The sequence below is a fragment of the Echinops telfairi genome, unplaced genomic scaffold, assembly GCF_000313985.2.
Source record: "Echinops telfairi isolate 266 unplaced genomic scaffold, ASM31398v2 ScPeMD7_2;HRSCAF=8, whole genome shotgun sequence".
Lineage (NCBI taxonomy): Eukaryota > Metazoa > Chordata > Mammalia > Afrosoricida > Tenrecidae > Echinops > Echinops telfairi.
The window spans coordinates 78737128-78747838 of NW_022103898.1; the positions used below are offsets into that span (position 1 = coordinate 78737128).

General features: G+C 33.3%; 1 protein-coding gene across 1 annotated transcript; it reads right to left on the reverse strand.

Moving 5' to 3' along the window:
- Nucleotides 1-5754: 5754 nt before the first annotated feature.
- LOC101648235 (olfactory receptor 6C2-like) lies at nucleotides 5755-6738 on the reverse strand. The gene has a single exon (XM_004700595.3). The coding sequence runs from the start codon at nucleotides 6688-6690 to the stop codon at nucleotides 5755-5757; it is 936 nt and encodes a 311-aa protein (XP_004700652.1). The 5' UTR covers nucleotides 6691-6738.
- Between the last annotated feature and the right edge of the window lie 3973 nt (nucleotides 6739-10711).

Consider the following 10711-nt stretch of genomic DNA (forward strand, 5'->3'; position numbering starts at 1 on the left):
AGAGTAGTGCATTAAAGTCACCAACTATAATTGTTGAGCCTGAGATCTTTTTTTCCATCTTTTTGAGTGTTTGATTCACGAATTTCACTGGTCTCTCCTTAGGTGCATATATGCTCATTATGCTCACTGGTTCTTGGTCTATTGTTCCCTTGAGCATTATGTAGTGCCCCTCCTTGTCTCTTGTTATCGCCTGTATCTTGAAGTCAATTTGGTCTGATCTTAAGATTGATACCCCTGCTTTTTTTTGCATTACCATTTGCTTGGTATATTTTTCTCCATCCTTTAACTCTCAACCTGTTTTTGTCTGCAAGCTTGAGATGAGGCTCCTGGAGGCAGCAGATCAATGGGTTATGTTTCCTCAGCCAGTCTGTTAGCCTCTGCCTTTTAATGCCTGAGTTCATGTCATTGATATTCAGTGCTTTTATATCCATCGGTGAACTCTGTGTTGTCATCTTTTACCTTTTGTGTTGGGTATTTTCCTATCTACCTATCTTATCTGCTTGTGTTGTGTGTGGTTTATGTTTGCTTTCTTTCCACTATTGAGCTGATGCTATCCCGGGGGAATGTTTCCTCTTTGTCGTCCTATGGGTGGAGTTTTTCTATGTGATGGTCTCTTATTTGCCCTCCGTGAGTGGTTATCTTCTGCCCGTATTGGATCATGAAAGATCTTTTGTAGAGCTGGGTTTCTTTTTGTGTATTCTTTGAGGTTGTCCTTGTCTGGGAAGACTCTTACTTCACCCTCTATCTTAATATTTAACTTGGCTGGCAAAGTTTTCTTGGATTTGCGTTGTTTTCCTTCAATTTTTGGAATATGTTACTCCATTCCCTCCTCTTCTTCATCCTTTCTGCTGATAGGTCTGAACATTCCCTTTTTGGGGTACCTTTATCCGTGACTGATTTTCCCTAGCTGCTTTTATGATCTTCTCCTTTTCCTCAAAGTTGGATAATTTGACAATTATGTGTCTTGGTGACTTATTCTTGGGATTCAGTCTGGCTGTTGTTCTTTCAGCCTCTTGAATGGTTGCCTGATTTTCCGTTGTTAAGTTGGGGAAGTTTTCCTTTAAGGATCCCCTTGCGAGTTTCGCTGTTGATTTCTTTGTTGTGTCTTGTTCGGGTAGTCCAATTATTCAAATATTGTTTCTTTTCATAGCATCAGACATGGCTCTCAAGTTTTCTTCAGCTAGTTTGATTGTCTTATTTGACTGCTTTTCCCAGTTGCTGAGGTCTGTTGGTTATCCTCTAGGTCACCAGTGTGCTTCTCTGCCTCTTCAAGCCTATTGGCAAGATCTGTCAATTTGTCACTGGATTTTGTTATTTCATCCCTTAACTCTTGTATTTCCCTTTGGTGCATTGCCTTTATCTTCTCTATCCTCTCATCTTTTTTCTGAATTGCTTCCTTCATATACTTTATGACTTGAAGCAGCATTTTGAAAATTTATTTTTGTGCAGGTCGATATCTGCTTCTTCTATGCCCATCGTTAGGTTCATGATTTCTTCCGGCATTGTCTTCTGTTTCTCCTGCTTTCTCGTTGAAGCTGTTACCCTCTACTGTGCTACATCAACAGCAAAGAGGAAGTATGAACATACTTGTATTCTCTACTATCCCTACAAAGTGGTGAATCATAAGAACACACCTACATACAAGTGTCAATTAAATATAAAGACAAACACTATAATGCCCTAGACACAACAGCCAACACAGTTCACCATAAGAAACTATTGTGAGATGATTGAATTTAGAGAGGAAAAGCTGTAGAGAGCAAGGTACCCAATAATGATAGGTGCCCCCTGCAAGTCCAGGAGCTCACAGAAGTTGGGAAAAGATGGAAGGGGCCTCACTTCCTTTTTAGAATTCCTGCCAGTTTAAATGGTATCTGGAATGAGAGCATCTGATATGGAGATAGGTTTTATGCCAATTCAGAAGGTGGTTTTGGTCAAGGTTGTTGCTACTGGAGGAAACTCTTTCAATTACATATTGTAACAAGAGTCAGGTTGCTTGCTAAATAAGGACTTACTGTTTTCCTAGGATTGGTGGTATTAGACTACATGTCTGGCACAGTTATGGTCTAATGAAGTACAGTCATGTGATTTAAGAGGTGTGGATGACACATGAGAATTTGACTCAAACCTTAGCCAGAGTAGGGGCTGTACTGGGCGGTTGTCAACCATATTGACTGAATGAGGGTGGGAGCTGATCACCCTTTCAGTTACCAAGACATTTTGGAGAACAAGAGCAAGAACATTTCTCTTTTGCAAAAAAAGAAAAACAAACATAAAACAAATGCACAATTAATAGAAAACAAAAGGGATAAATTAAAATTTTGTGTTCATTAAAATATTCTATTATAAGATTAAAACACCAAATGACATACCCTATAAAGGTATGATCTCTAAAATGTGTATAATATTTCAACAAAAGCCAAATAACAACCTATTACAAAAATAGAAAAAGAAATGAACAGAACCTTTATTAAAAGGATATCTAGAGAGCTGATACAAATGTGAAAAGATGCTAAAAATCATTGCAGAGTAGCAAATAAAATACAATGAAATAGCATCTCACGTACCTAAAATCTCACTCAAAAGCTCACTGCCATGGAGTTGATGCTGACTCAATTGCCCTACAGGACAGGGTTGAATTGCTCATGTGTGTGTGTTTGTTGTTGTTGTTGTTGTTTACCAGTATAATCTTAGGCACTTTAAAAAACAGTTAACAAATGTTGGTAGGATATAGGGATAATGGAACTCTTCTGCTACTGTAAATGTAAAATAGTACAAACATTATGGAAAATGTTATGGTGTTTTCTGTAAAGCTAGAAATTGAAATCATATATGATCCAGCAATCCCACTAAGTATACATGTGAGACCTAAATAAAAGGAGTGCAATGAACACTGGCATACATACACCTGTATTCAGTATAGTTTTATTCACATGGAATAGTAAAAATACGGAAACAACTGAAGTGCCGTCAATGGGTGAAGTGATAATGTGTGGTACATACAAACAATATATACCAAGCAGCTATAAAATAGATATTTTATCTAAATAGTTGGATATGTATAGCCAAGCCGATACATATAAATGAGTTAACATGACTAATGCTTTTACCTTTTGGAGGGGTAGGCTCATTTTCTGATTCAGTTACTATTTTCTGCTACAGATAAACTTAAATAAAATGTGTCTTCATTTAATATAAGGTCAACAGTTGAAATACACCAGCTAATCCATAAAAGAGTTGAGTCTCTCTGCTTCAGTAAATATGGACAGCCTCAGAAACCCAAAGTGTCAGTTCTACTATTTTAATAGAGTGACTAGGACTCAAGATCAACTTGACAACAGTTGATATTTGATTTGAGTTTTTTGTTATTTAATATTTTATATGCTTAGTGAATATATATGTGAATAAAATTTCATAATTGTAAAAGATTATATGGACAATATAGAGCATATATATGCATGAAAATAAACATACAAGTATTAACATTCTTATTTAACAATAGTGATTGCCATCCTTTGGTTTAAACTATATTATATATTAACTTTGAATATTTTTAGTATTTTAATATGTACCTTTTAGGTATAATTAATTCTCTTGGAAATTAATTTTTATAACTTACTATATCAATATTTTGTCATTGATTTCTATGCTAATGCAATGATTGTCCTTTAATATTTGCTATTTGATCAGCTACAGTGCAAAATTCTCCTACTTGTGCAAGTTTCCTATTCCGTTTTTTCAGTTTATGAATATGTAAGAATATCCTCAGAAGAAAAAAAATGTGCTACAATTAATCAGTTTAAGGCACCATCAACTGTAAGACATGCTATTAATTGATGGACTACTAATGAAAATGCTGCCCATTCAGTTATCAATGAGACCAGGTGATATTCTTTGGAGAAATAACTTCAAAAAATAAGACTCTATAACACTTAAAGGTAATACACCCACTTCTCACATATTGACATCATTAGGTTCTAAAAACAGGTCTTTAAAGAAAAGTTGGTGTCATGTGAAATGGAAGATGACCACATCATATTACAAAAGGTAAAAAGGTAAAAAGATGACATCATTATAAAACTGACAAGTTACAGTGTTACATAACTGCCCAAACTACTGAGAATCATGGACCAGTCAAGTTGATGCCTAACCTTAACTCTCACAGCCAGTATTACCCTTGTCTTGCACCTAAGGGTTTCTTACTGTCAGATGCACATCATTAATAGTTGAATAGCAGATTTTTGCCAATCAACATGGTCAAATGTAAACTATCAGGTAAAAAAATTCAGTAAGTAAGTATTAGGAATAATTTCATGTTAGTTCCCATATTTATATTGATCTTTTTTTCTGCTTATCCATTTCATTTCTAAGAACTTCCCATGAAACATTGAAGAACTGCTTTTTTTATTTATTCACACATAATAGGAAGATATTTATTTCTGCTTTTGGACTTTTCAAAGATCTGGCCTTGGTTAACAATTTATTTCATTTTCTACATTTTATAAGTTACAGCTTCCACTTTCTTTCACATTTATGAGAACACATTATTCTCTTTTGGTTTAGTTTACATTGCTGTAAATAATGAAAATGCAGAATTTCTTTGATATTTTAAATAATGCACAATATGTTGTATTTTTGCATATACATGCATAACGTGCCTAGGAGAGAAAATGTTCACATTTCATTGCATTCTGGATTGTAGTTAGTTAATTAGAATGAATAATTTAACAAAAAATGAATTACATATGTGGTCTTTCAATTTTTCATAACATAATTTAGATTCATATGAGATAATTTGGACGATCATTTCATTTGTGTTATATATATTGAATCCACTTGATAATATTTCCCCCTTGAAGAAAAGAAATGGATTATATTTTACATAAAAATAGAATACTTTTGTGAAAATGAACATAGATATAATCCAAATTTTCATTAAAAGAGCAATAATTTGATAGTTTTGGCTTTATGCTATTCTATACTTAGAAGTGCCTTTATAACTCAAAATTTAAGATTGAATCCTAAATTCCTGGGAGCCATAATGCAACTCCATCACTACCCTCTCTTCTGCTCCATTCTGTCATCTAAAGAGAATTTGTCAATGAATGTACATATTATAGCTCTATTTTTAGTTGCATCTTTATTGATAACACCTCCAGTTTACAGTTTTCTAAATGCACCCAGCATAGAATCAAAGGAATGTTTTATTAATTTTCATTCAGCATTACCATGTTTGTGAGTGTAATAATTCAAGCTTCCTTAATCTACAATTTTCTCAATACTGAAAGTACTTTTATTCTCCTTCTAAAATCCTTTTCACATTTTAAATAGGCTATTACCTTTCTTTATAAAGGTCTTTACAGAAAGTTCCTCTTATTTCACATGTTTCAATATCCACCAGTTATATATTGAATGAAATAAATATAAAAAGGTTTTTCCTTATATGTGTCCTACTGAAGTAGTGGTTTTATTGTAATGAAATTTTGATATTAAGAAATTAGTTCCAATCGCAAAAATCAATTCATGAGATTTGTTTACATTATCTCTTAATGACATGCAAATCATTCTCAAATATTGTTTTGAAAAACAGAGATAAGAGAAAAGCTTGATGAGAGTTCATGGAAGCTACTCCAAAGAAATGTGGAGAACATTATGGTTCCCCAAATATACATTGTTAAAAATAAATTAGGTTATATATTTTCGAGAAGAAATTGTGTGCTGCCATTTCTTTTTCCTTTTGAAATTAAAAAGAGGTTACTTACTTGAGATCAATGCCAATCGTTTAAGTGAAACTCTGAAAGCATTCTTAACTTGATTGTTTCTCAAGGTATAAATAAATGGATTCAAAGTAGGAGAAACAGAAGAAAGAAGGAGGGAAACCACTTTATTAACAGTCACTTCTTCCTTTGCTGCAGGATTCATATAGATGAAAATGCAGGTGCCGTAGGTGATTGACACCACAACCATGTGGGAAGAACAGGTTGAAAAGGCCTTTTTCCTCTGCTGGACAGAAGGGAATCTAAATATGGTCTTGATGATACTGCCATATGACAGAACGACACAAGTAAGAGTCAGATTTAGGGTCAGCACAGCACAGATGTTAACTGTCTGCTCCAAAATCCAAGTATCTGAGCATGCGATTTTCACAAGGGGAAATGCATCACAGACAAAATGGTCAAGGATATTAGAGTCACAGAATTCCAAATTAAAAACCAAGATAAAGGGTGGAATTACTACACACAAACCAGCTACCCAGCAACAGACAATGAGGATCCTGCAGACTCTGACGCTCATGATGGTCACATAATGTAAAGGCTTGCAGATGGCCACGTAGCGGTCATAGGACATGGCAGCCAGGAGGAAAAACTCTGTGACTGCGCAGAGGTCGGTAAAAAACCCTTGGATCATACAGGCATTATAGGTAATGACCTTGTCCCCCGTTGCTATGCTATACAAGTATCTAGGGATACAAGCAGAGGTGAAGGAGATTTCCAAAAAGGAGAAGTTTTTTAAGAAAAAGTACATCGGTGTTTTCAGGTGAGAATCCACAAAGGTGAGTGTGATGATGGTCAGGTTCCCGGTTACACTCAGCATGTAGGTGAGAAGGAGAAACATGAACATCAGAACCTGCAGCTCAGGGTCATCGGTCAGTCCCAGCAGAATGAACGTTGTCACTGTGCCATTTTTCATCACTGACCTTTGACTTCTGGCCAATCTGTATGTGATATTCAGGGAAATTTTTATACATCTTTAAAAAAGTAAATACAGTGAGACATTTGTTCCAAATCACTGTTTTAAGGTTTTGAGGTTTTATTCTATCCTTTCTTAAGGTTCTCCCACATAACTGAAACAGATAACTGATGGAATATAACTTTGTGAGTTGGATCTCACCTCACGACATCTACCAACAAAGAACAATATGTCATAGGAAACTTGAGTTTACTACACAGACTCTAAAGCAAAGCTTGACGTCTTTGTTCAAAATAAAAATGATTGCTTTTAGGTTGTGTGTTTATTTTTAGGAACAACCCTAAACATTGTTGCTACACTCAATGCAATCTACTATTTTTTCCTTATGTGCATTACCTTTACAGATTATGTGCTTTACACTTATCTCTTACAAAATAATGGATGTCCTTTTTCCTGTCTGATCTTTCATTTTAACAGATTATATCTTCTTCTGCTGCTGCCACTTTTGTCAAATAATAGATATTTAATCCATATGTCAAATTCCTTAGACTTTTAGTTTGTGATAAACTGCTTGGCATAACTCTTTCGGACGTCCACCATTAATTACAGTATTAAGGATTTAAAAGTTTCCAATATAGTGTCAACACCTTAAAGTTTGAAGTTTTCTGCTATTAATGAATAGAAAATGTTTCCTTTGTGCCCGAAATTCATTTGTTTTATAAGCAGTTTCATTCCATTACTTAATTCATTGTATCGTCAATGAATTAGGTGCAGAATGAACTATTAATATTTTCCCTATTCATAGTGTTACTAAGATAAGAGAGAGGCTCAGAATTTATCTGAAAGTTAGAATAGTCTTATTAAATTTAATCTCTCATTTAGAAAAAATTAACTATCAGATTTTTGTCAAATAACTCGAGCCTTCTATGTTTGATTGCCAACTGTACCTGCTCCCTCCCCTCCCCTCCCCCCATACCCTCCTTAGGTATTTTTGTTTTGTATGATGCACCTTAGCTACTGTAACATAAAAATTAGCATATTACTGACTAAAAAACCGTGGAGGTGGGAGTAGTTGGTAAGTAAATATACAAGGCCATGTGTGATATTCGTTTAAAACACAGACTATCAAATTGAGATGTAGAAGAGTTTTCATTTTTGTACTCCTTTTCTCCGATATTTTATCCAAATTTCTCAAGTTACATGTGCCTCATGGTAAATCTTTTCTCCATTATTAAATCTTTCTGCATTGGTAAATCATCAAAATATGACTTTTTTGCCCAAGATGTTATTGTTGTTCTTACTTGTGTTGATGTGTGAAATTGAGTCAACTTTTTACAATATAATAAAGTTATATGAGCCTTGGTGATGTTGTGAGTTGTATGTCGGCTGTTAACAACTAAGTCAGCAGACTGAAACCCCAAGCTTCTCAGAGGAGGAAGATGAGACTGGTTACTGCCTTGAAAAAGGTACAGACTCAGAAACCCACAGACCAACTCTACTCTACCAGAAAGTTGTACGAGTCAGAATTGACTTGATGTTTCCGAGAATTTTTTTGAAAACGTTATTGTACAGATTGATACTGATTTCTATTTATTCTCTTTTAGTTAAATTTTCAAAATAACACAACATCTCTAATAAAATTCTGCCATCTTAGCCATTATATTATTCTTTTGGGGAGTGAAGATACAGGGTTATTCTTATATGTCTATATACAAACATACTTATATGTCTATATACAAACATACTATATACATGTCTATATACAAATATACAAACATACTTCACTATTGTCAATTTGGTTGAGTGTAGAGGCAGAGCTTCCCTTGATAATTCTTAAATTAAATTAGATTCAAAGAGTTTATATTATTCATAAAACCTTCCCAAATCATGGCATTTATCAATACAAGAGAAATTCATTTTGAAAAACAACACTTTATATCTTAGATACATATGAAAAATATAAATCATCCTGGAATTCCATTTTATTTTTCAGAGGTAAACGTGACCTAGATATTACAAAGGGATATACAAACAAGGAGACAATCTTTGTCATACTTACTCATCTGCTAGTAAATAAGGATTTGTGATGGTTGTTTAAACAAAGCAATATTGAGACTGCAATGGTGAAAGTGATATTTTTACAAAAACATTTATGTCTTTAAAATCACTGGAAGGTTCAGTAATCATGCTTCCAATAATTGTTATGCCTAGGAAAGGTGACAGATATTGTCACAATGGGCTTAGTGCGATTACTAGCCCAGAAGTATATTCTTCTATCTCCATCACATTATAAACATAAATTACTGAAAGGGATGGGAATGTCAGGCACTCCACCTGGACACTGTTGAAGGAGACAATAATCTAAAGAACATCCTGAGAGCAAGAAATGCTTCACAATGTCAAGTATAACTCTTTTTAAGAACAAAAATTGCTGAGCATGCCTTAAAGTGATAATACAAGGCATCCCTGGTGGGTACGTTCAAGCGACATTAATGTATTTTCTGAGTAACAAAATTTGGCAAAGAACAGGTAACATTGGCTTCAGGTTAAGTGTGTCCTTGGAGACAAAAGGATGATATAGTAGTACCAGACACATGGGAAGGAAGACACTGTGTTATTTAGATTATGTAGCTAATTTTAAAACTATTTTTGATTGTAGCACTTGTAATATTTTATTTTCCTTATTATGTGATTATAGTCCTTTATTAAATAATGTAAAGTCTTTTATATCATTGGATAATTTTACTCATATATGCAAAATGACAACTTTATAGTTATATGAGACCTCTTACATTACATACTTAATATTTCCAATCTCTGATTTGTGCAAATACACTACTATTGCCATTACTCATAAATACGTAAATCTTTGCAACTACATCTTTTAACTGGATACCAAAACATGCTTTATATATTTAAAAACATGTTGATTTAGCACATACTGTAATACACATTTAAGTTACATCTAATTTTCAGCTATTAGTAAAGCAATTCATTTGATTATTTATCCTTTATTTAATAAATGTTTGAGCTAAATATGTAATGTTAGTAACCTTTCTATGAACAGCCTCCATATACTTATATTTTGCATGGATGTCAGAATAATTTATAGAGGTGAAATTTCTAGATCAAAATGTTATTTCATACTTACAAATACTGGTTAATATCAAAAAGGACCCAAAAGATTAGCTTATGTCAGACATTTGCTAATAGAGTAATTAGTAGACATTACTTTTATTTTCAAGTTCATTCATATTTTATTCTTTTAAATACGTTAAATATATATTTTAAGAGAATACATCTTTTAAAATATCCTTGATGATTTTTGGATTCTAATTAATGGCTTTATAAATCAAATCTATCTACTTTTTCAAAATGATTTTTTCTTTTACTTAGTTGATAGAAAAGCAAGTCTTTTGATTGAGTCCGTGAAGGCTTTTTTAACTTGGCTGTTCCTCAAGGTATAAAGTATGCTATTATCTGTTCTTTTTAAAGCCTGTACAGAAGGTTTCTATTATTTCATGTGCTTAGATACCCAAAGGGAAATGTGAGTGAAAAAATAAAAGAAAGGAATTTCATCTTATAGCAGTAATGCTTTTATTATATATAATTTTTAATATTATGAAGTTAATTCCATTAAAAAAAACAGTTCATCCCATATATGTTCACATATTCTCATAGTGAGATGCAAATCATTTTCAGATACTGTTTTTTTAAAAATAAATATAAGCGAAAAGCTGGACCACAGTTCATGGAAGCTACTTTAAGGAAAATTTCAGAAGATAAATATTGCCAAAATATACATTGTTAAAAATAAATTGGGTTACAATTTTGAGGAGGAATTATGTGGGACCATTTCTCTTTACAGCTGAATTTTTTTAAAAGTTACTTACTTGAGATAAATACAAGTCGTTTAAGTGAAACTTTGAAAGCATTCTTAACTTGATTGTTTCTCAAGGTATAAATAAATGGATTCAAAGTCGGAGAAACAGAAGAAAGAAGGAGGGAAACCACTTTATTA

Bases quoted from the DNA above. Each gene is read 5' to 3' on its own strand.
- LOC101648235 (XM_004700595.3), bottom strand. From the start codon at position 6,690: ATGAAAAATGGCACAGTGACAACGTTCATTCTGCTGGGACTGACCGAT.